General features: G+C 40.3%; 1 protein-coding gene and 3 long non-coding RNA genes across 7 annotated transcripts; 2 read left to right on the top strand and 2 right to left on the bottom strand.

The window, feature by feature from the left end:
• The first annotated feature begins 208 nt into the window (after positions 1-208).
• LOC113009644 (uncharacterized) lies at positions 209-7,934 on the top strand. 4 transcript variants are annotated; one of them, XR_003270224.1, is made up of 6 exons: positions 209-462; positions 919-1,149; positions 2,961-3,070; positions 5,119-5,212; positions 5,345-5,560; positions 6,596-7,934. It is a non-coding gene; the product is annotated as an uncharacterized LOC113009644 (long non-coding RNA). The 4 variants fall into 4 exon arrangements; XR_003270223.1 differs by having other exon boundaries at positions 5,119-5,279; XR_003270225.1 differs by adding an exon at positions 4,096-4,113 and having other exon boundaries at positions 5,119-5,560.
• A 2,089-nt stretch (positions 7,935-10,023) lies between these two features.
• LOC113008950 (uncharacterized) lies at positions 10,024-24,149 on the bottom strand. The gene is made up of 2 exons (XM_026146929.1): positions 23,641-24,149; positions 10,024-10,891 (listed from the first exon to the last, which is right to left on the bottom strand). The coding sequence occupies exons 1-2, from the start codon at positions 24,089-24,091 to the stop codon at positions 10,182-10,184; spliced, it is 1,161 nt and encodes a 386-aa protein (XP_026002714.1). The 5' UTR covers positions 24,092-24,149; the 3' UTR covers positions 10,024-10,181.
• On the top strand, positions 11,150-14,096 carry LOC113008951 (uncharacterized). The gene is made up of 4 exons (XR_003270097.1): positions 11,150-11,215; positions 11,322-11,844; positions 13,610-13,654; positions 13,916-14,096. It is a non-coding gene; the product is annotated as an uncharacterized LOC113008951 (long non-coding RNA).
• LOC113008953 (uncharacterized) lies at positions 15,836-19,245 on the bottom strand. Its single transcript, XR_003270100.1, has 2 exons — positions 17,006-19,245; positions 15,836-16,052 (listed from the first exon to the last, which is right to left on the bottom strand). It is a non-coding gene; the product is annotated as an uncharacterized LOC113008953 (long non-coding RNA).
• Positions 24,150-24,151: the final 2 nt, after the last annotated feature.

The raw sequence follows: 24,151 nt of genomic DNA, 5'->3' as shown, positions 1-24,151 counted from the left end.
TAAATGTTAAATCTAAATGTTATATATAAATCTAAATGTTAAATGTTAAATCTAAATATTATATATAAATCTAAATGTTAAATGTTAAATCTAAATGTTATATATAAATCTAAATGTTAAATGTTAAATCTAAATGTTATATATAAATCTAAATGTTAAATGTTAAATCTAAATGTTACGGAAAACTAAATATTTAGCTAATATGCAAATTTATTGTACGGGTCAACGGAAATACCAAAATAAAAGCTTCAAGAAAACCTCCCGCGCTAAAGTGTGCCGGTCGCGGTCAGGTTCTGTGTTTGCGCTCCTCTTACGGTCACTTTTGACTGCCATGAGCTGCTTCGACTATTCCCTACCAGCATGTTCAGCGATTTAGCTGAAAACATTGGAAGAGCCGTTTTGTCGGCCATCCAACGATTCAGCGGTAATGCACCCTCGACCTCACAAACGCCGCAGCACTTGGTAAGTTTATTGTATAGCATTTTGGACGGGTTGATAGCAGTGTTAGCAAAACTAGCAAAGCTAAATTACTTAGCTAGTCCTCAATTATTTCTCTCAGTCAGAACATGGTATGAAATGTTTAGGTGGAAACTAGCAAGCTAACTTCCTGTTAAAGCAATGTTAACAGTTTTTGATATTCACGCTGTTGTTATTTTAAATAAATATGTAGGCCAATAAGTACAAAATCCAGAGAGCTACACAACATGGGATGGTTCATTTACAAAGAAGTGGACAATTTTACAGAGCTTCATTAACTCTTCCAGTCACATATCCTGAAAAGGTTGAGTTAAATTGATTGTCCCCGGTGAATGGGAGGTGTCTGTTTACCTCGGAGATTGAGTGGCAGTCCACAGAGAAAAACGTTGGTCAGATCTGTCTTCATCTAATCCCAGCTAACTGAATTTTGTGTTTCTTCAGTGTTTGGCGGCATGATGTCGAGGATGTGCCGCTTCCCAACCACTGATGGGAACCACCTACGAGTGCTGGAGCAGATGGCTGAGAGTGTCCTGTCTCTAAACGTTCCCAGACAGCCTTAGATGTAAACTGGGATGGTTTGCATCAAAGAGTGAAGTTGCAGGAAGGACAGTGAGCACCTTCAAGTCAAGGGCCGTGGTCTTCAGCAAAGAAAGAGCAGAGTCCTGTCTGCAGGTCAGGGATGACTCGCTGCATCAAATGGAGAATTTTGGTACCTCAAGGCTTCCTGTTAAATCCAGAATTGAATTCAAAATCCTGCTCCTCACATACAAGGTCTTAAATAATCAGGCCCCATCTTATCTTAATGACCTTGTAGTACCATATCACCCTATTAGAGCACTTCGCTCTCGCTCTGCAGGCCTACTTGTTGTTCCTAGAGTATTTAAAAGTAGAATGGGAGGCAGAGCCTTCAGTTTTCAGGCCCCTCTTCTGTGGAACCAGCTTCCAGTTTGGATTCGGGAGACAGACACTATCTCTACTTTCAAGATCAGGCTTAAAACTTTCCTTTTTGCTAAAGCATATAGTTAGGGCTGGACCAGGTGATCCTGAATCCTCCCTTAGTTATGCTGCAATAGACGTAGGCTGCCGGGGGATTCCCATGATGCATTGAGTTTTTCCTTTCCAGTCACCTTTCTCACTCACTATGTATTAATAGACCTCTCTGCATTGAATCATATCTGTTATTAACCTCTGTCTCTCTTCCACAGCATGTCTTTTATCCTGTCTTCCTTCTCTGACCCCAACCGGTCGCAGCAGATGGCCGCCCCTCCCTGAGCCTGGTTCTGCCGGAGGTTTCTTCCTGTTAAAAGGGAGTTTTTCCTTCCCACTGTCGCCAAAGTGCTCATAGGGGGTCATATGATTGTTGGGTTTTTCTCTGTAGCGCCTTGAGGCGACTTTTGTTGTGATTTGGCGCTATATAAATAAAATTGAATTGAATTGAATTATTCACAAATGAAGGGAGAACAGAGCGGGAGGTTGACAGACAGATTGGGGCTCTGTTGTTTTGAAGTAAGAGTTAAGCATAAAAGTGAAGCTGTTGATTTATCTGTCAATCTACCTCCCCACCATCAACTATGGTCGTGAGCTTTAGATAGTGACAGAAAGAATGAGATGGCAGATATAAGTGACAAAATAACCCTTCTCTGAAGGGTAGGCAGCCTTTGCCTTTGTGATAGGATGAAGAGTTCAGTCATTGGGGAGGCATTTGGATTAGAGACACTGCTCCTTCACATCGAAAGGAGGCAGCTGATGTGATTCTGGCATGTGATTTGGATGCCTTCTGGACACCACCTGCATGAGGTGTTTTAGGCATGTCCTGGAGGTAGGAGGCCCCAGGGCAAACTGAGGGCTCGGTGGAGAGATTACATTTCACAGTTGGCTTGGAAATAATTCAGTTTTCCCCCAGATGAGCTGGAAGAGGTGGCTGGCAAAAGGGAGGTCTAAGTTTCTCTCCTTAGATTGACCAAACCCATGACTTTGAACGTGGATATATAGGACAGGGAGGATAAATAAAAGGATGTTACATTAAACCAGTGGTTTCCAAACCTTTTTTTTTTTTTTTTTTTTTTTGCTAGGCCCCTGTTTGTTTTACAAGAAAATCTTCGCAGCCCCCCGGCACAAACACATTCTCAAACCACACACAGCCATTTATTGTTTTCAAACTCCACTGCAGTTTCTTTCACACCTCAAACCTTTAAAAAACCAAAAGCAAACAAATAAAAGTAAACTACAATAAATTAAAGGTTGGAACAAAATAAACTAATACCATCTTTATTTTAAGCGTAGTTGTTTCATTCCCCGTTTGTAAGAATAATTTTTCAAAACATGCCTCTCTGTGCAAAGTGGGTTTAAAAACATAAAACGTGATTTGGACAGGGGAAATGGGTTTTGGTTTAGACACAAATACATATGATTTTAAAAAAATCTTCTTGTGATCACACATACTTCTTTTTGTGCCTCTAAAACATCCTCGTTTGTCTTTCCAGAACAGACATATGATGTCGTAACTGTCGGAGCACCGGCCTCTCACTGCCAGGGTTTCTAAAAATGGCGTTCTGAGGAAGCTCATCCAGAAGTTTGAGGAAGCAAAGAAACAGTAAGTTGAGAGTAAAGTCGGGCGTCACATTAGGGCTGGGCGATATGGCCTAAAATCCATATCGCTGTATAATTTGAAGCACGTGCGGTAATGATATATATCGGGAAATATTCTTTTCTTCTGTATAACATATTTTCCACACTATATGGCACACTTAATTAATTTTCTCAAAAATCGAAAGAGTGCCTATGTATGAATTCTGTTTGTGCTTACTGACCTCGAACCGATTTTGGCGTGCAGACATCTGTTAAAAAATGTTTTAGTACTACTTTGGTAAGCTGCACTGCTTGATGGATTGTCAGAGCATTACGGCTGCCGTAGTGAGGAGCTTCATGGAGTAATCTGGGTCCAAAACTCCGTGGGCTTCAGCTCCCAAAGTCGGATGAACACTGAGAGTTAAAAACGGTCTAAATTCTTTCATCTTTAATAAAATCATCAACCTTGCTGCTTTACCAGATGTAACAATTAAGTTTAACATCCATGCATCAATGAAAACAGAATTTATTAAATTTAACGGAGTTACAAGTTAACAGGAAGTTAGCTTGCTAGTTTCCACCTAAACATTTCATACCATGTTCTGACTGAGAGATTTTTTAAACTAATTAAAACGTACAGCTCTGCTACCACTTCCAACATAAATGAAGACAGAAAAGTAAACAGCAGTGGCGTTTGCAGGGTTACTGAAGTTGGACTACCTGGTATATAATGTTGTGCTACGTGATTGCTAGCGACACAGGTTTGTTAGCATAACATTAGCACAGTGAAGCTGGAGGATGAACGCCAGCTTCACTTTTTTCCACTTGATAAAAGTTAACGTGAGGGATTCTGGTGGTTAGGGACAAATGCAATGGCATAGCGATGACCTCTGCTCCTGTTTTGGGTTTTTATATTTTGCTTTATTCGTCTTGTGATTTGTATTTAAACAGTCGTTTTTGGTCATCTTGTTTCTTCAATTTCTGCATTAATACTTCAGTTCCCATTTTATGGCTTCCTCTTAATTTTGCTTTTGTTACTTTTCCAATCAGCGTAAATGAGGAGGAATGGTGAGTCCTTGCACTGCTTTGCTTGTTTTCATTTGACTGAACTAACTTCATTAGAGTTATTTGATATTGTATTTTGCACTATCCTACTGTATATTACTGTAATAGTAGTATTCTTATTGTATATATGGTATATCTTATTCCTCTGTTCCTCTGTCTCTCTTGCTGCATTGAGTATGTGTATGACTAAAGAATTTCCCTCGGGATAAATAAAGTTCTTCTTATCTTATCCTTAAGATTTGTACAACAAAGTATTTTCAGTTTTAAGCTGGAAGAATGGGGTTTTGCACAGCTTATCATGTTAATGCAAGGAAAAAAGGGCACGTAGTGCATCGGTGATGTGTTCACTAATATAGAACTAAAATGTGTGTTACCTTAAAATGAGCAAATCCTTTGTCACAAAGTTGTATATGAATACTGCTCATTGTATAAATTCAGTCATTTTAAAGTCTATCAAAAACAAGTCAAATCCTGACAATATTAATGAGACGTTTCTAAAATTCTTCTACACAGATGGTCTGAATTTGTGAAGCGAGTGGTATCGCTCTCCGTCCCCGGCAGTCGGCTCCTCCTTGTTTTTTCTAAGCCACGATTAGGCTCGTTGAGAGCAGGCATGTGCATGCAGACAGTGTTTGTTTTTACATCTGGTGGGTAACGTCCCTCCCTATATTTTTGGAACAGTACCTCTGAAGCTTGATTTAGATTTCTGCAGGAAATTTACGTTCTAACTTCAGATGTAACACCTCTTAACACTAAACCGGTCCATTCCACACTGTTGTTTCCAGTTACAGCGTATATTTCCTGCTGAAGCATATTTCAGGCATAAGACAGAAACATTACAAAAATATACACCTGCAGGCCACTCTATTGTCTTTATTTGACTAAATGCACTAAATTGCTGCCACAAGCTTTTGAACACATGTACCTAATAAAGTGGCTGGTGAGTGTAAGAGTATCCTCAGTCCCAGCTTGGATAAAGACGTGTCTGTGTGTCTTTGTTCCCTGCAGTAGTGCCCTCTCCAGCTCAGTCATCATCCACATACCCCAGGACACTGTCTGAGCCAAAGAGATCATCGCCCACGTCAACACGCAGAAGACTCAGGTCAGCTATTATGCAGAGGCTATCTCAAGCTGCCAAAGACCAATCGCTCGCCAGTCTGGCTGACAAGGTACTAAAAGTGTTTGACGTTACGTGGGGACGCTTCATATTTCATTCATACCCTCTTCCTTTCAGACCCGTCAGCTGGTGACAGTGTGCGGCTGCAAGCTGCTAGCTTCAGCTATTTAGGCCCTGAACGCAGTACGGGGCGAGTACATCGCAACCAAAGCTTCTCCTTCCGCTGAGTCTGAACAAGTAGTGCTCCGCAATGACCAGGATACGCTGAGAGCAAAGTACAGCGGTCACAACAGCCAGTCGTCACTGCACGTGGACTGGCACGAAGAGGAGTGGGTGAGTTGATCAGCAGTTATTGGCTGTTTTCTGATTCCAGATTTTTTATTTCTTTAGCATGAGAACAGACAAGCTTAGTTTCTTGGCACACATTGTGGATACAGCTTAATATCTTAACTAGACTCTGAACTCTGTTTTTCTTTTCTTGTTGCTTCTTCTTCTTCTTGAGTCATCCCTCTCATGTTGATTTCCAGCTCAGGTCACTCCTTACTTTTAAGAAGTTGGAGGATTCGTGAGCAGATTTTCCTTCACCATATCAGCCGACTTTATTCTAGAGAAAATACTCTTAAATGACTCTTCTTTAAAAAGTGTTCAGTGTTTTATGTCTGGTCCGTGTGTCATCTTTGTCTTTACAATGTTGCAGCAATACTGTAGTAATGATATGATATGATATACCTTTATTAGTCCCACAAGGGGAAATTTAAATGTTGGTTTAGTGTAAGCTCAGCTTTTTAACTAATGTAAGAAGTGTTATGACTGACTCGTTTTTAATACCTAAATCTGGCCTCAGTGCACAAACCTAAATGAATCGGTACATATGAAAGCGCCCAAGTCACAAGCTGTGTTCAAGGACATGGATAAAACAAAAAGGTTCAAATTTGTGCACAAAAACCCCACAAATCAGTGTCACTGTTTTAAAATCTGCTGCGAGACCGCTCTAAATGTCAGCTTTTTCTTTACGTAAAGACTGGGGTCTGTAACATATCAGCTCGTTTCTTATTTATTAAAGAACATGCCTGACACCAGGCTTTTGAGTTAACGGCTCCATTAGATCTCTGCAAGTATTTTTAAGTATTTTTAGGTTCTTTCCAGCAGGATTTGTGGCTAGTTCTGGAGCTTGACCCTAAAAGATTTCAGTGTGTCGGTGCTTCTGCTTTCCCTGTTGTCCTTCTGTTCCGTCTTTTTTTCTGTTTCTGTCAAATTTAAAAACAACTGCACTCTGAAATACACACTCTTTGCAAGATGTTGTCTAAACTAGTGGTTAGAAGGCATATTTGTGTTTGGTCTCTGATGGTTTATTTACACTTTTTGCAGGCCACGCCCACGGACTACAGAGCCACGATGAGCAACAAAGCCAAGAAGTCTATGGACTTCCTGCTGATGCAGGACACCGCCCCGACGATAGCCACGGACGTGTCACTGCAGTACCGCCTCGACATCGTCTTCTGCCAAACGGTCACCTACACATATTTTAATTATTGAATGTCTGAGCTGATGCGTTTATCCTGCAGTGACTCAGAGTGAAGGAGAAGGCCAAGAAGAAGTGTAAATATCATAAAAGCAAGGAGTTCAGAGCTCTACGACTTAGTGTCTTTATGGTATTTATGTGTGTAATGGAGACCAGGGGTTCCATTACCCTTACTTGTATTTTTATTAATTGACTGACTGATTTGTATTTAAAAACCATAATGAAGAAAAACACACACTGGTTGATTGTGATCTTTATTAGGTTTTTTGGGTTGTTATTTAAGTGACTCGTGAAAGGTGAAGAGACAGGGGGACTGGCCATCCTACCTGTGTCAGGAAAAGAACCCGTGTTAGAGCTGTTCACATTTAAACATTTGTCTGTAACCTAAATTAGTTGTATATGTAAAAAGAGAAGTGTTAACAGTACTCACTTTGTAAAGAGTAAAAGCAGCTCAATCACCTGCTTATGAGCTCCTGGAGCAAACCAATGTGCCAGGCTAGGGGAGTGTGTGTTGGAGTGATTTTGTTAAAAGTTGTCATTATTGTGCTTGGACCTTGTCTTGAACTGTATGTTCAGATATTTTTCTGTTCCTCCCCCACATGTAGGATGTTGGGGATGTTACTAGCTATAGTTTTCAACTGCAGGCCCAATCTATGTAAGATTCTGGTTTCCTTATTTGGTAAGGAATGTTCACTTCCTGCCCTTTACAGTATGGGCTCACCATGTAAATGGTGGACTGTTAAAGAGGTTAAGCCATATACGAGGTTGAGGGGAGATACCCTTTTATGACTAGAGATGTGGTTAAAACGTTTGTAACCAGGAAGTCACGTATACACACACACACACACACAGTGCCTTAGCTTTTACCACACAACATATGGGGTTTACAATGGGCGGTTGTGTAACTGTTTTCATTCAATAAAAGGCTGGAGTTGGAGTTGTCTGAGTTTGGGTGTAGAGCTTGCAACTCTGAGAATCTGACCAGGCTTCCCCTGCACAAGTAAAAACCAATCGAACTCTGATTGTCTTACTTTGTTCTGAGTCAGCGAGGGCTGAAACCTAACTGTGTGGTTAAGGTGTTTTAATGCAGCGGTCCCCAACCGCCGGGCCACGGACCGTCGTTTGGTCGAGAGATGAGGCTCGGGTGTGAAATGTATGGTTTTCAGAGTTTTTATCGTTATTTTGTTATCGTTTTTATCGTTAACTCTGTTTTCCTGGGTCTTTCACGTGTGTTATGAATAAATCTTTTTTTCCGGTACCGGTACTAGTTTTATTTTGTTGTATTTATCTGTGACACCTTAAAGGCCGGTCCATAAAAATATTGTCGGGCATAAACCGGTCCGTGGCGCAAAAAAGGTTGGGGACCGCTGTTTTAATGTATATAGAAGAGACTGAAGTTTATATGTTAATGAATTATTTATAGGACTTGTTCCAAATCTTCATATGTCTATGATGTGCTATATCAGCCCATTCTCACTCCCGAGGCGTAACATGTCGACGTTTTGTCACGTCCCGCAGCGTTCCTGAGGAACGCGAAAGGAGACCTTCGGCGTTCTTATTGTACGCGGCGGGCTATGGCTGGAATCCAGTGCAATGACGCTCCCGCGGTAATAGACGTTCCAGCCCTGTATTCCAGCCCTAAACCTAACCTTATCCCTAGCCCTGACCATAACCTTATTCCTGACCTTAACCAGGACTTTAATGATGTTAAATAGCGTGTTTCTAAGCGATTTGAAGAAAAAGAGCAAACATGTGTAGATTCAGTCCAGACGGTTCTCATATTTCCTCTTTTTTCCGAGGTCGTCATTTAGGAACGTGGTGGGTAGCCAAAAACGTAATATGGTGACGATTTGTCACCTAGCGTAAAATGTTACGCTTTGGGAGTGAGAACGTGTTGGTTATATTGTAGTGGTTTTCTTATGGGGAGGGTTTTGTTTTCCTTTGGTTTGCTGACCCCCAGACTTGGTCTATTCCAGATGCTCACCTGAATCAGGTAGAGTATAACAGGAAGCCATTTGCTTTTCAGAAGGGTTGGATTCTTTGCTGTATCACCATGTGTTCTCATTAATAAAGTACATTTTACTCCAGTCTCGTGCTATTTTAGTGGAAGTGACCCATGACCGTCGGCCAAAACTGACAATATGACTATTAAAAGTCTGAGTAATACTGTAATTTTCTGCTGCTCATTCCTGTGCAACATCCCATTTGGCCTCCCGTCATATTTCTTTTCAAGATTTTCTTATTTAATCACTAGTGTACATATATTTATATTTATAGATACATATATATTTAGTCATCTTTTCTCTTTTACCACGTCTCTCTAATATTTTGCTCTTTACTATTTTTCTATTTTTTATTTTATTATATTTTATTATATTTCTACTGTACCATGCTGCTGAGTGACTGCTGCTCGTCAAACACATTTCATTGCAATGTTGACCCTGTGCTAACTTGCATATGACAAATAAAACTGAAAACAGTAAAGGCAAAGGGAACACATCAAGTAAGGATTTCACACTCCCACTCACAACGGCACTTTCAAAGCATAAAGCCAAATATTTCAAAATTTCATTTTGAGGCATTTTAAAAATGAATGTGTTTGAGTTTCATTGCTCCAAAGCAATGTTTTCATATAAGCAAGACAACAACCAGTTTGCAACCATGTAAGTACAGTCCTCTATTGTAAACAGACGTGTTGGCAATCTGTCTGCGTTTATAAATTAGACAACAGTTATTTGCAGATCTTCATCAATCTGCCTGAGAGTGATTGCAGTCGGTCTGAGTTGGACTGCAACTGTTTTGAGTCAGGTTGCCTCCAAGGAGGCAGTTTATTATTTTCCTTTCCTAGTTGGAGAGATGGCTGTTGTTTTGTTTTTACTGTAGTGTGCTGGGCCATTAATGGCTCAGGGGCTGCAGCGTATCCGCGCCAACACCTAAGGCCAACGTGGAATCACCGGTCAGACTAACATAAAGAAAAAATCTGTTAAATTACACATTTGTATTCATTAAGTCACAGACAATGAAAACAAGCAGAAATCAAGATGTAATATTTTTATAATTTTATTGATGTTAAATTAAAGTCCCAGCTTAGTTATGTTGTCAGTGCAAGTCACTTCAATCTGTATAGCACCAAAGGAAACAATGGTGTTTTCAAGGTGCTTCACACTGTAAGGTAACAACTTACAGTATTAAAAAGAAAACCCCAAAAGAACAAACCCCTCTGAGCAAGCACGAGGCGACAGTGGGAAGGAAAAACTCCCTTTTAAGAGGAAGAAACCTTCGACAGAACCAGGCTCAGGGCGGGGTGGCCATCTGCCGCGACCATTCCTGGGGATTTCAAAAATGACTTGATCTGATCTAAATGTAAAACTAGCTAATTTAAAGTGTCCAGTGAGTTTTAGAAAATATCTTGCTGTTGATATCACGATGTCACTATAAAGGGGAAACTTTGTTTCCTCCCTTAAACCTCCCAAAAAATGCACGCACCGATGAGAAGCACTTAGATATGCAACTTGGTTCTGTGAATAGCTTTCTTTTGAAAGTTTTAACAATATCTTCATCAAGATCTTGGACGTTTAATTGCCAGAATGTCACAATAACCGCTGCATGCTTCCATCTTTTACAGAGGGATTTGAAAACCCTCTCGCTGAGTTTCTTGAACTTCTCTGGGGGGATTTTGTCGTATTCTTCCCTGATTTCAGTCCAGATTTTCATGGTAAGCCGGTTGGAGATAGCTTCAGCATTTTCAATGCTGAAGACTGTGCCTGATTTTTTTGCAACCTGGGAAATCAGTCCTTCCACAAAGCTTTCCACTGAAAGTCTGCATCTTTCTTTCTTTTCATATGATTCCAGTCTATCGATAATTGTTACTGCCAACAGGTGTTCTTGGAATACTGAAGTAGTTATGATATTAAACATTGGTTGTCCCATTAAATTCATTGAATCCTCCTCCCCACTCCTCCCCAATGATATTAGTGACAATTTATGTAATTTGTCACAAATATCAGTGAAAATGGCATTAGCAATGCAGTCAAAATAATTCTGCACTTTTCGGTCTAAATGCAAATCCATCCACTTGAATTTGTCCAAGAGTAGATCCAACAAACGTTTTTGGTGAGAATGAGGGCACTTTAAAAGTTTACCAAGCTTTGAAAGCACAGCCTGAATTAATGCCTCTAACAAGGTGTTTTCAGGTGGCTCACAGTCTACAGAAGATCTGTGATTCTGTATCTTTTTATATGACTCCGTTTGACTTATGTTTGTTAACGGTGGGATGCTGGCTTCATGTTCAACACAGGATTTCTGCTGCTGGGGATCTGGAATTGGATTGTTTTCTGCTTTTGCAGCACTGTGTTGGTCAGCATTTTGACAGCGTTCTTCTGTGTTAGCTGTTTCTTGGCTGTTAGCATCTATATTCTGTGCTGTATCAAACTCCTGCTCAGCAGAATCGTCCAAAAATTTCACAGGTGACAAAAACGTTTTGCCAGTGGTGGTGTGGACAGAACAGTTTTGATGTACAGGGGAGTTCTGGGAAGACCTCAGTGGTGATACTGCTCCTGACTGTTCACACAGGTCCATTACGTCCTCTACAAAACCTGCAAGCCGCTTAGCGGTGGAGCAATCCGGATAGCCTGAGGTAAGCTCTTCCCACTGCTTGTACGAAAAATCACTGAACAAGTTATTCAAGAGGGATACTAAAGCATGTACTGTAGAATTATCCCGATTGGTCTGAACTGTTTCATCATTTGTCATTGTGTTACAGTTTGAGCTTGCCATTTCACTTTTTTGTTTTTTATGCCTAAAATGTTGTTTTGTGTTAAACTCCGTGTTTGAACGTTTAAAGCGCTGCTGTCCCGCTGTATGAATGCGTTTCAACTGAACAGCCAGGTCTATATATAAGGTCGGTTTCTTTGTAACGTCACCAGTCAAAGGACTGGCCCGGCTCGTCATAACGAAAGGGGGCGGGACAAATCTGTTGCTTAGCAACTGAAAAAAAGGCACACCGCGCTGAATGCTACATCCGTCCTGCGACGGTACACCGCCTCCGCACCACCGATTAAACATGAAGTGTGGATGTTAGAAGATCCCAAATATGGTGAGCTACTGGAAAATTACTCACGTTTTTGTTCTTGAGAGTGAGCGATAATAAGCGACATTTTATTGAGAAATTACAGTAGTCTGTCTGTTTCTCTTCATAGCTCTTTTCAAAACACGGTTACCTTTGGTTTGTTTGGCTCGCAGCTTAAAACGTAGTTTCAGTGTTTTTTCGCCTTCTGTGATTAATTCTGGTTTGCCTGCTTTATGGAGCTCAAACCAAGGCAAAATTGAAGTATCAGTATTTAAATGTAAATAGACTCAAACTAGGAGTGGATCAAAGGGGGTCCTTTCAGGTGCCAAATCTCCACTGCTAACATTTTATGCATGTTTAGCTTAATTGTAGAAAAGGTGCTTGTAATAATGTTTGGGTGAATAGGTGAATGAGGCATGTTGTATAAAGCGCTTTTTAATGCACGAGCAAAATACAAAAACCCTATATAAAAAGCAGTCAGTTTACCATTTATGTATTTGTTCCATTGAACGCTTCTGTGAAAATCAATTTGATACTTGTTCAAATAAAAAATTTGAATCGATTAGTTGTTTTCTCAACATTTATTAATCGACTATATGCAGAAAACTGTGACACTGTGGAACCCTTATTTTAAAGACCTCGTAGTTTGATAGTTTGCTCCCTGACCGTGGTTCTGCCAGAGGGTGCTTCCTGTTAAAAGTGAGTTGTTCCTTCCCACTGTATTGAGGTTTTTTCTTTTTAATTGTAGACTTTCTACCTTACAATCTATACCACCTCGAGGAGAATGTTGTTGTGATTCAGCTCTGCATAAATACAATTAAATCGAATTAAGTGGGTTCAGCTAATTTGTGAAATAAATGTGAGTGACACGGTAAGTAATAGCCTGCATGTAACTCATTGTAAGAAGAGCAATATCGCCCCCTCCTGGTTCAACTTTTTTTTCTTTGCAGTAATCTTTCCAATAATAATACATATGCACTAACCTCATGCTTGCTGTTAACAATAGCCTAAAGACATAAAATCAAGTTTAGTTTTTTCTTTAAGTTTATGTTTTTTATATGGTTGGCATTTATTTTGTTTCTTTTTAATAATTATATTGATTCTATTGATTGTTTGCCAAGCACTGAGGTCTCTGCTTAGACTGTGCTACTGGGATCACTGATTTAAAAATGAGGCAAAAGCACCAAAGTTGTGCTCAAAAACAGTACAGTGAGCTACAACCTGTTGCTGTAGTAATTCTAACACACTTATTGTTTTTAAATACATACATGTTTAGTTTTTTTAAACCTAATTATATAATCTTTTTTTGCAAAAGTGTCACCTAAACACCCAAATATACGTAATTCAAAACTTACTTTAATTATTACCCATTTGGCTGGTAACATGGACCCAGTCTGATGGATAGTTACTGAACAGATAGTCTTTTCTTTAAAGGCTGCAGTCAAAGCAAATCATTGTAAAAACAAGACAAGTCAATAAAAAACAAGTAATAACTATAATATTAAACTACAATAGAGAGAAAATCCAGTAAATATAATTATATTATGTAAAAAAATATACAAATATTTACCTCTAATTTAAAAAGACATTACAAGGGTACTAGTTTCATTTTAATCTAAACATAATCTAAATTGACACTAAATCAGTTTAAATATTACAGCTGAAGGTGATTTTAATAAATGTACTGCTGCTTGACTTTGTTTTACTACTGCAGTATAATTTATCATGTACAAAAGCTCCAAATGTTGTTTCTCTGACTTAATGTTCTGATGACGTTTGTGTTATTTTGCAGGAAATAGTCAGGACCCAGATGAACCTGTGCTGGAATTCAGTGTGGGTGAGTAATATGAGCATTTATGAAGGCTGTCCATGACCCGTAATTAAATTTAGCGTCATTAGTCTTATTTTGTCTCTCAGTGCAGGTATGTAATGTGACAAAACCTCTAATGATCTGATATGTTTGGGATGGATGGGCTGTGAATTATATAGTGAATTGTCTTATTTTGTCGCTCTGTGCAGGCTAGGGCCTATTATATGCTGTAGCCTGAAGGCAGCTGAGTTGCAGAGGATGGAGTGATCACTGGCTTTCTACTTACAGGGTGGTGGGTCTCAGAGGACAATTGCTACCCCTGTTGAAGTGAACAACGTGTGGAGTGCAACTGGCTTTGTGGCATAGCTGGCTCTGGCCTTGGACTGTGTGTTTTTACTTTGTACCTAAATGGGACACTGGACTTGTAACTATTATTCATTGTGTTTATAAATAAAATTTTAGAATTTTATTGACTGTCATCTTTTTGCCCACGGCGGAGACGGTTGGTCAGACCTGGAATCTCTTTATGTGTGTGTGTGTGTGTGTGTGTAACATCAGCAGGGTTTTGCATAAAAGAGTGTGAGCAGGTCAAAAGGTCAATTCATTTATTGTAGTTTTATGGCAGCACCTTCTAGTGGCCTTGAAGCAAACAGTCTCCTAACTAAGCCATGGCATCTCCGGTCTCTCCTACTTTTGTGTGCTGTGCTGGAGGAGCAGCATTGGATCTAGTGATACTGAGTAAGCTGATTAGGACCGGCCTGGAGAAATGTGGTTTGCATGAAGTATCAGGAGAAAAACAACCTTGTATTGTAAAATAATAATACACGAATAATAAATACTTTTCATGACATTCAGATTTCTGGACTCACGAGTTCATAGAACATTAATGTTACGAAACATTGAGATAAGTCTTAAAACTACATTGTATACTTATTATTTATTTACTTTAATCAGATTTGACTGGTATTTTTAAACATTAAGTTTTTGTTCCTTCAACTATTGTATTTAAGCTTATGACTCACTCACAGTATGTTTATATAACTGTCTAAAAAACAGTGAGGATGTGGCCGCAGTGGCTGAGAAGCAAGAAGTTTGCTTTTTCTTTTTTTTTTCTTTTTTTTAAATTGGGAAGCATAAATGAACATACCAGAAAACCCTGCACGAAGGAGCCATATTTGTTTTTTGTGTGTGCATAAGATGAAGCTTTAGTATTATTACACATATGATAATGGTGTTAGCATGCAACACACAAACTCAAGTGGTGTTGCCAAGATAGTTGCTGACTGGCAAGAAACTTCTAGAAGAAATCTGGTGACAGTCCAAAGCACAAATGAACATGTTTAATACTCGTGCAAGACCCTGTGGGAAGGTGCCAGATTGCTGTATTTTGTGTGAATCAGGAAAAGTGCACGGTGATGACTAAAGCTTATAAAACATCTCTCTCCTTATGTGTGCATATATGAGAAAGAAAATTCTGCCAAAGCAACTTTAGCTTCTTGCAAGCATCAGTACACAAAGGATGCTAACACAAAGCTAGCCAAGAACCAAGAGTGATTTTAAAGTTGAACGTATGCCGACCCCAGCAGCCAAAGGGAGCTCAGGGGAGAGCTTCTTGGGGTCCAGTGATGTGTCCTGAAGAGACGACATGAGCTCTCCCTCCTGTAGGCCCACCCCAGCAGTAGGTGCTGTCTGTCTCATTCCGAGTTAACTGCTACTCCTCTACATCTAAACGAGCCAGTTGAGGAGGTTCAGGCATCTGACAAGGGTGCCTCTTGAGCGCCTCCTGGGTGAGATGTTCCAGGCATGTCCCACCAGGACAGACAGGACACACCCAGGACATGTTGGGGAGATCACAGCACTCAGCAGAGAATGCCTCAGTGTCCCCCAAATAATGGAGGAGCTGGCTCGGGAGAGTAAGGTCTGGGTCTTCTCTGCTTATGCTACTGCCACCGAAACTAGACACCAGGTAAGCTCAGAAAAATGAACAACCTGTTTAAATAAAGGTTAATTTAAAAAAAATGTTTGTCATTAGCTAGTCTGTGTACATGTACTTCTTCTCCAGTGTTGAAAATGTTAAACTCACAACCTGCACATTTTCTGGTTGCATCATCAAATAAATACCCCCAAAAGTAGTCTGAGTACTTTTACACTGGTTTTATGCTGCGATATTTTCAAAGTCTTTCACTGAACACATTCAGTCACACATTGTTCATAATTTATTGGAAGTTTATTGTTTAATGTCCTGTCTAAATAACTTCAGTCACCATTTGTATTCATTAATGAATAACTGACTTCTAATATTAAAAGAAATAGAAACTGTTGTGCTGTTGTTCACGTAGAAGGGCCTGCTTCTGGATGTCCAGACTTTGTGCGTCAGTGGGAAGGTCAGGGTACAGGGTTCGAACCTCCTCATGAGATGTCGTATCTGCTGGATAAAAGCAAGCTACATCACATCAGGGATTGTCCTAGAGCTGCCCTACAGTAACAATCAACTGACTAATATATGAAATACTTGCAGTAGCACAATAATAAACACAAAGCAAAAAAATGTTTAGTGAAGATAAAAAAAACCCCCATCAAAGTTTTAGTTTGGATAAAGGGAGACAGAGCACCAATCTAAACAAGTCTAAACCATCTACAAAGTGATTGTAGGAGGAAACAACCTTGACTTCCTTTACATAGCTTAGTACTGAGAATAAAAGAAAAGCATGATTAGAATTATTTGTGCTTCTTCTTCTTTCGGCTGCTCCCTTTAGAGGTCGCTACAGTGGATCATCCGCCTCCATCTCTCTATTTCTAGCATCCTCCTCAGTCACACCAACCCCCTGCATGTCCACCTTCACTACATCCACAAATCCAGCACCACAGTTACTCTCTTCGCACCTTATCATAGCCTTCACTCCTACCCTCTCTATGCCTCCCGTCTCCATCCTCTTCAGAGTTGCCTCGCTTCCTTCTCTAATTCAATTTTCAACCAAAGTACTCCTTCTCTCTTCTCAACACACATTCTTCACATTAGCACATTTCCATCTCTATACTTGGTTACTCTCTTCCAGGACAATTTATGTGCCTTCCCATTCATTAAAAATCATTTTCTCCTTAGTGTCCAGCCTCACATACAACTCACTACAAGCCTTTTCCTGTGCCAGTGACACCTCTCTCTTTGCTGTGCACCTAGCCTTTTAGTACTCCTTCCTTCAGCTCCCTGACTATCCCACTCTTTCTTTGCCAGTCTCTTCCTTGAATACATTCCTGAATCTGTTATTATTTGTGCAATGAAAATTAAATCAAGAAAGATTTTGCTTTTACAGTCTCACTGCAGGTTGATACATTATAAGCACGCCTGTGGTTCACATGAGCATTAAAAGCTTGTATTACTCCCTGATGTTTTGCCTGTTAGCATGTGCAGCAGCTGGAGAAGGACTCCTAGCTGAAGACAGGACAGCTTCTCGATGTGCAGATTGGTCGTCTTCTACGCAGAAGCAAAGGAGAAAAACCCCAAATTAAACAGAACAACTACTTCTAATTACAAACAGACGTCTCTCTAAAACCGTGGCAGCAGTTCACCATGTCAAATGCTTTCTTGTCGTGCACAGTGACTATAACAATTAGCCCCACTGGCTGCACTGTCCTGCAGTGACATAAGTTAATTCAGCATTGCTATAAAACAATGAGGCTATTACGTTTGACCTGTACTTGCAGAATACATTCCAAAGCTTTTGTTCCCTAAAGCATTCGTCCTTCTTTGTGAGCAGTTTGTGTCAAAAGAAAAGCCCAGAAACAGGCACCAGTCCTCTCCTTCCTTTCCGCATTTGGGTCTGAATATTGATTATATCTGTTCTAAGGACATTTTTATTTCTGACCATTATTGTGTCTTTTTTAATATGTCTTTTTATGAGCCTATGTCTCCTGTTCATCGGACAGTTATTTCCCGCACTTTAGACTCCTCCACAGCACAGAAGTTCTCTGATGTTTTTAATTTAACATTATCCCCACAAAACGATGTTGATTTTTCTATAGATCTATTCAATTATCATTGTCTTTCGATCTTAGATGAAATCTGTCCGATTAAAATGAGACCTGTGCCTGTTTCCAAGTCTGTACCCTGGTTAAATGACAACATTCGTCTTATAAAACGTAATTGTCGTAAAGCCGAGCGGTTATGGAGGAAAACGCACTTAAATGTTCATCTCCTCTATTTAAAGGATCTTTTAGCCTCCTTTAACAGTGCTATTAGAGTTGCGAGGGCTGCTTACTTTTCTCAGTTGGTTGCAAGGAGCAGAGGTAATCCTAAAGTTTTATTTGATACTATTACTAATATTATTACTCCTGCTCCACCTGCTGCTATTATTTCTTCTGTTGAAGATTGTGAAACTTTTCTTGCTTTCTTTTTAGAAAAAATTAGCAACATAAGGAAAAACCTGTCTTTTTCAGCGTCTGCGCTGTCTGTTCCCACGCCAGCTCGGCCTGTTGTTTTAGAAGGTTTTTCACCTGTTTCACTACCAGAGCTGGGAAAAATAGTTAGTGCAACAAAATTATCCTCTTGCTCTCTTGATTTTTTACCTGCATCATTATTTAAAAATGTCTTTTACTCTACTGGTCCCTGTATTCTTACTATAATTAATACCTCCTTGGCCTCGGGCATAGTCCCTGCCTATTTTAAAACTGCTGTTATACATCCCTTGTTAAAAAAGCCTATGCTGGACCCATCTCTCACTAGCAATTATAGACCGATCTCAAAAATTCCGTTAATTGCTAAGATTCTAGAGAAGATCGTGGCTAAGCAGCTTACAGCAGTTTTAGATAAATATAGTATTTTCGACAAATTTCAATCTGGCTTTCGTAAAGTTCATTCCACTGAAACAGCCCTTCTTAGAGTTTCTAATGACATTTTGTTACAAAGCGATGCAGGTAAATGTTCTGTTCTCTTAATGTTGGATCTTACGGCGGCCTTTGATACTGTTGACCACTATATTTTACTTAACAGGCTGAAACACTGGGTTGGTGTCTCTGGGACTGCATTGAAATGGTTCTCCTCGTATCTCTCTGAACGATATTCTTCTGTGGCAGTTTCTAAGTATAGATCATCTTCTGCGTCCCTGTCTTTTGGTGTGCCACAAGGCTCTGTGCTAGGGCCATTACTGTTTTTAGTTTATTTACTCCCTCTTCAGCACATTTTGAGCCCTTTTGAGGATATTTGTTACCATTGTTATGCAGACGATATACAACTCTATATATCTTTTAAACCGGAAGAGGCTTCTAAGCTGCGGCTTTTAAATGTGTGCTTGGAAACCATTAAAGGCTGGATGGCTGAAAACTTCCTCCAACTAAATGAAAGTAAAACCGAAGTCCTCTTATGTGCCCCAGATAGACATATACCCAGTATAATAAATGCTCTTGGTCCTCTTTCAACGTTTGTAAAACCATCTGTCAGGAACTTAGGGATTATCCTTGATCCTGCTCTTACGTTAGATAGTCATGTTAAATCTCTTGTTCGGTCTTGCTTTTATCATTTAAGAAATATTTCTAAATTGAGCTCTATTATATCCTATACCGAACTGGAGATTGTTATTCATGCTTTTATCTCTTCACGACTGGACTATTGCAATTCCCTGTTTACTTGTTTAAATAAAGGTTCTTTGGAGCGTCTGCAGATCGTTCAGAATGCTGCAGCAAGACTTTTGACGAAAGCTTCTAAATTTTCACATATAACACCGTTGCTCATGCAGTTACATTGGCTTCCTGTTGAATTTAGAGTCCAGTTTAAGATTTTGGTTTTAACTTTCAAGGCTCTTCAACAACAAGCACCACCATATATCATTGAACTTTTACAGCCCTATGCCCCTAGTAGGTCTCTGAGGTCGAGTAGTCAGGGCCTACTTGTCATTCAGTATACGAGACTGAAAACTAGGGGTGATAGAGCTTTTGCTACTGTGGCCGCCAGACTGTGGAATTCCCTTCCTCAGGACTTACGATCCGCTGATTCATTGATTACTTTTAAAAAACAGCTAAAAACACATCTTTTTAAAACTGCCTTTTGCTAACTTTGTTTGTATTTTGTCTTTTTAATCTGTTATATCTTGTAAAGCACTTTGTGATCTCTATCTAGAAATGTGCTATATAAATAAAATTTTACTTACTTACTTACTTACTAGTTCAAAGGCATTTCTCAGATGATTTGCTGTAAACTTGAATACAAGTGTAGCACGGAGGCGGAAAGTCTGATTTTATTATTATCTTTCTTTCCACAGGTGATTTGTGTTTTTTTAAAAAGGAAGGAAACCTTCCTCAAAACGGGCAGAGCAGTGGATCCGCCAAGGGAAAGCACACAATTTAAACTGGAAGATTAAAAATATAATTTATTATATTTAAATAGTTAAAAATGTAAGATAAATTAAAACAACCTTGGCCAAGGGATAACACAATAAAAATCAATAAAACACAACTTTAAAAGTCCAGTGGAATCCACCACAGCATAAAAGTCCCAGGGAGTTAAGAAATCCAGCGAAGTAAAAGGGAAACCCAGCGGAGTCCTCTCCTTCCTTTCCGCATTCGCGTCTTGATATGCTAGAGAAAGGGAGGAGCGGCAGTCACTATTCTTCCGGCAGTTTTTATTCAATAAAAGGGGATAAGTCAAAGACTTACCCCGGGTGGGCAGAGCTCTCAACTCCGCCCGCCGCTTCTTAAAAACTGCAAAGCCACACAGCCGTCCCGTGCCTTCCGCTGGTGCTGTCTCCGCTCTCCCCGCTGGTACTGTCACTCTCTGCACTGGTGCCCTGTGCGCTGGTACTGTCCGTTCTCTCCTAACGCCCAGCTCCACCAGCCCCTTCGGCTTGCAGGTGCCGCCGCCTGGCACCACTTACTCCTGGCCGTCATTCTAGCCTCTCCGTCGAACCGCTTCCTTTGGTCTGCCAGGCCCTCTTATTGGCCTCTCTGGGATCTCTCGCAGGTGTGAACAGTTTATTATCAGGTAGGGGCGGAGTCTTTCCAGGACAAGTCATCAAATAAATACCATTAAAACATGCAGTAAAACTCATAAAAATAAACCAGTGTACAATATTAAAATATTAAAAAGGTAAAACGCAGCAAAACATGCATAATAAAACCCTAAATAACTTGTCCCGTTTCACCCCGTGACACAAGCACAGATGAATTGTCACGGGTGTGGAACGGACTCAGGCGCAGACTGAAGTAGCACAGTTCAACGACACTTTATTAATCACACTGGTGCACTATATACACGTGAAGGGGGGGAAACACCAGGGTCCCGGGGATCGATAGGCTGGGGAGACACACTTCTTCGCACTCGCTCTGCTCCTCGTCCAAACAGTCTCCACACAAGCAGCTCAGCTCACTCTCCTGCTCACGGGGTCCAGGGGTCACAAAAGGGCTGATCCAGGTAAACCTGTTTACACAGACGAGGGTAAGTTGAAGGCAAACACGGGAACAGTAGAATCGCAAGGAAGCCAGGCAATACTAACGAGAGTTACTCAATATTCCAGCGACGAATAGCTCAGAGCCCCAGCCTTAAGAGCCAGAGAACTGCAATTCACTCGATCAGCTGCAGGTGCGTGGGCCAAGGGCAGGAGCCCAATCAGAGCTCCGCCCAGGCAGACAGGTAGGAGAGACAGAGCGAGAGAAAAACAACAAACAGTTGTGGCCACACTGGGCTGGCCGGGGAGGCACAGGGACCATGACACACGGGATGCTCACAGTGAAAGAAAGCTGGCCCGCACTCCAACCCAAGGAAAGTTTATTCAAACAAGGCTGTAATATGAATGAGCACTGTTTTATGCAGTTCTTCTATCACCAGCATGTTCACCTCCATAGATGTCGATGTTGATACGGTTAATTTTCTGACCGCTCTCTAACATTTTTCTGTTAACATTCCTTGGAAAAGCTTGAAGTTAATCTTGCATGGAATACAGTAGTAAAAATCGGAGTGCTGGTGTACTCGCACAAGTAAGTGTGCGCCTCTATTTATACCCATCAACCTCTCTATTCACACACATCATTTTTCATTTGAGATTCTTCTGTAGGCCTATGTGCTTTTCCTCATTTGTTTGTCTTGGCCAGTTTGTGTAACCAGGAGCATTTCTGCATACCTAACACAGGTTTTGGGGTTGAGAGAACTTTCCAGAGGTTTTTCATGACATTAAGACCAATGTTTTTCCTGCACATTAAACTCTTAGGTGGCCCTCCAGATAGTTTTTTTTTTTTACTGACCAGCTTAAGGGGAAAAATACGGTTCTGGAGGGAATCACGATTTAGTTCATCTTTGTATTGCAGTGTGTTCTAATAGCATTACCCTTCATGAATTGGTTTCGATGGCGAGGCACTTTTTGCTCGCTGTAATCATTCCTCTCATTCATAACAGTAATCAAGAGCTGTTTGTTTTGACTGTTTGAAAACAGGCACGAAACACTGGGAACCAGTCATTTTAAATTAGATTCTTCTTTTTTTCGAAGACCGCAACGCAGGTGATATTGCCTCATGAGCTCATACACATAAATCTGAGGGGGAAACCCTCTGGCATCATACAGCCATGATGAAAAGAGAAATTAGGTGTCACAACAGTGGCAACCACAAAATAACTTGTGAAACCAGGCTCTGAATATGTGTGTCTGAAAACACGGAGTTTGTTTTACCGCGTTTCTTTTTCACACAGCAGCATGTTTTATTTAATATCTGGCTCTGAGGTAGTACAGTAAGTGTTGTTTGATTTATGTCATCGTTCTTGGGCTGTGTAGTACAATTTTCTTGATTTTCTTCATTCATGGTCTTGTTCGTACATACATATATACATATACACACACACACATATATATGTATATGTATATGTGTGTGCGTGTGTGTATCAGGTATAATAAATCTGTTAAATTACACATTTGTATTCATTAAGTCACAGACAATGAAAACAAGCAGAAATCAAGATGTAATATTTTTATAATTTTATTGATGTTAAATTAAAGTCCCAGCTTAGTTATGTTGTCAGTGCAAGTCACTTCAATCTGTATAGCACCAAAGGAAACAATGGTGTTTTCAAAGTGCTTCACACTGTAAGGTAACAACTTACAGTATTAAAAAGAAAACCCCAAAAGAACAAACCCCTCTGAGCAAGCACGAGGCGACAGTGGGAAGGAAAAACTCCCTTTTAAGAGGAAGAAACCTTCGACAGAACCAGGCTCAGGGCGGGGTGGCCATCTGCCGCGACCATTCCTGGGGATTTCAAAAATGACTTGATCTGATCTAAATGTAAAACTAGCTAATTTAAAGTGTCCAGTGAGTTTTAGAAAATATCTTGCTGTTGATATCACGATGTCACTATAAAGGGGAAACTTTGTTTCCTCCCTTAAACCTCCCAAAAAATGCACGCACCGATGAGAAGCACTTAGATATGCAACTTGGTTCTGTGAATATCTTTCTTTTGAAAGTTTTAACAATATCTTCATCAAGATCTTGGACAATAACCGCTGCATGCTTCCATCTTTTACAGAGGGATTTGAAAACCCTCTCGCTGAGTTTCTTGAACTTCTCTGGGGGGATTTTGTCGTATTCTTCCCTGATTTCAGTCCAGATTTTCATGGTAAGCCGGTTGGAGATAGCTTCAGCATTTTCAATGCTGAAGACTGTGCCTGATTTTTTTGCAACCCGGGAAATCAGTCCTTCCACAAAGCTTTCCACTGAAAGTCTGCATCTTTCTTTCTTTTCATATGATTCCAGTCTATCGATAATTGTTACTGCCAACAGGTGTTCTTGGAATACTGAAGTAGTTATGATATTAAACATTGGTTGTCCCATTAAATTCATTGAATCCTCCTCCCCACTCCTCCCCAATGATATTAGTGACACTTTATGTAATTTGTCACAAATATCAGTGAAAATGGCATTAGCAATGCAGTCAAAATAATTCTGCACTTTTCGGTCTAAATGCAAATCCATCCCCTTGAATTTGTCCAAGAGTAGATCCAACAAACGTTTTTGGTGAGAATGAGGGCACTTTAAAAGTTTACCAAGCTTTGAAAGCACAGCCTGAATTAATGTCTCTAACCACCTTTCAAAGTCTAAGGTGTTTTCAGGTGGCTCACAGTCTACAGAAGATCTGTGATTCTGTATCTTTTTATATGACTCCGTTTGACTTATGTTTGTTAACGGTGGGATGCTGGCTTCATGTTCAACACAGGATTTCTGCTGCTGGGGATCTGGAATTGGATTGTTTTCTGCTTTTGCAGCACTGTGTTGGTCAGCATTTTGACAGCGTTCTTCTGTGTTAGCTGTTTCTTGGCTGTTAGCATCTATATTCTGTGCTGTATCAAACTCCTGCTCAGCAGAATCGTCCAAAAATTTCACAGGTGACAAAAACGTTTTGCCAGTGGTGGTGTGGACAGAACAGTTGTGATGTACAGGGGAGTTCTGGGAAGACCTCAGTGGTGATACTGCTCCTGACTGTTCACACAGGTCCATTACGTCCTCTACAAAACCTGCAAGCCGCTTAGTGGTGGAGCAATCCGGATAGCCTGAGGT

This window comes from Astatotilapia calliptera, chromosome 17, assembly GCF_900246225.1.
Source record: "Astatotilapia calliptera chromosome 17, fAstCal1.2, whole genome shotgun sequence".
NCBI classification, from domain to species: Eukaryota; Metazoa; Chordata; class Actinopteri; order Cichliformes; family Cichlidae; genus Astatotilapia; species Astatotilapia calliptera.
The sequence above is the reverse complement of the archived record's forward strand: the minus strand, read 5'-3'. Positions and strand labels throughout refer to the sequence as shown.

What these genes read in the sequence shown, in the direction of transcription:
- LOC113008950 (XM_026146929.1), bottom strand. Translation starts at nt 24,091, where the DNA reads ATGGACCTGTGTGAACAGTCAGGAGCAGTATCACCACTGAGGTCTTCC. An exon ending in GGCTGTGCTTTCAAAGCTTG is followed by an intron (nt 10,892 to 23,640) that starts GTAAACTTTTAA and finishes TTTCAAAGCTTG; the next exon opens with GTAAACTTTTAAAGTGCCCT.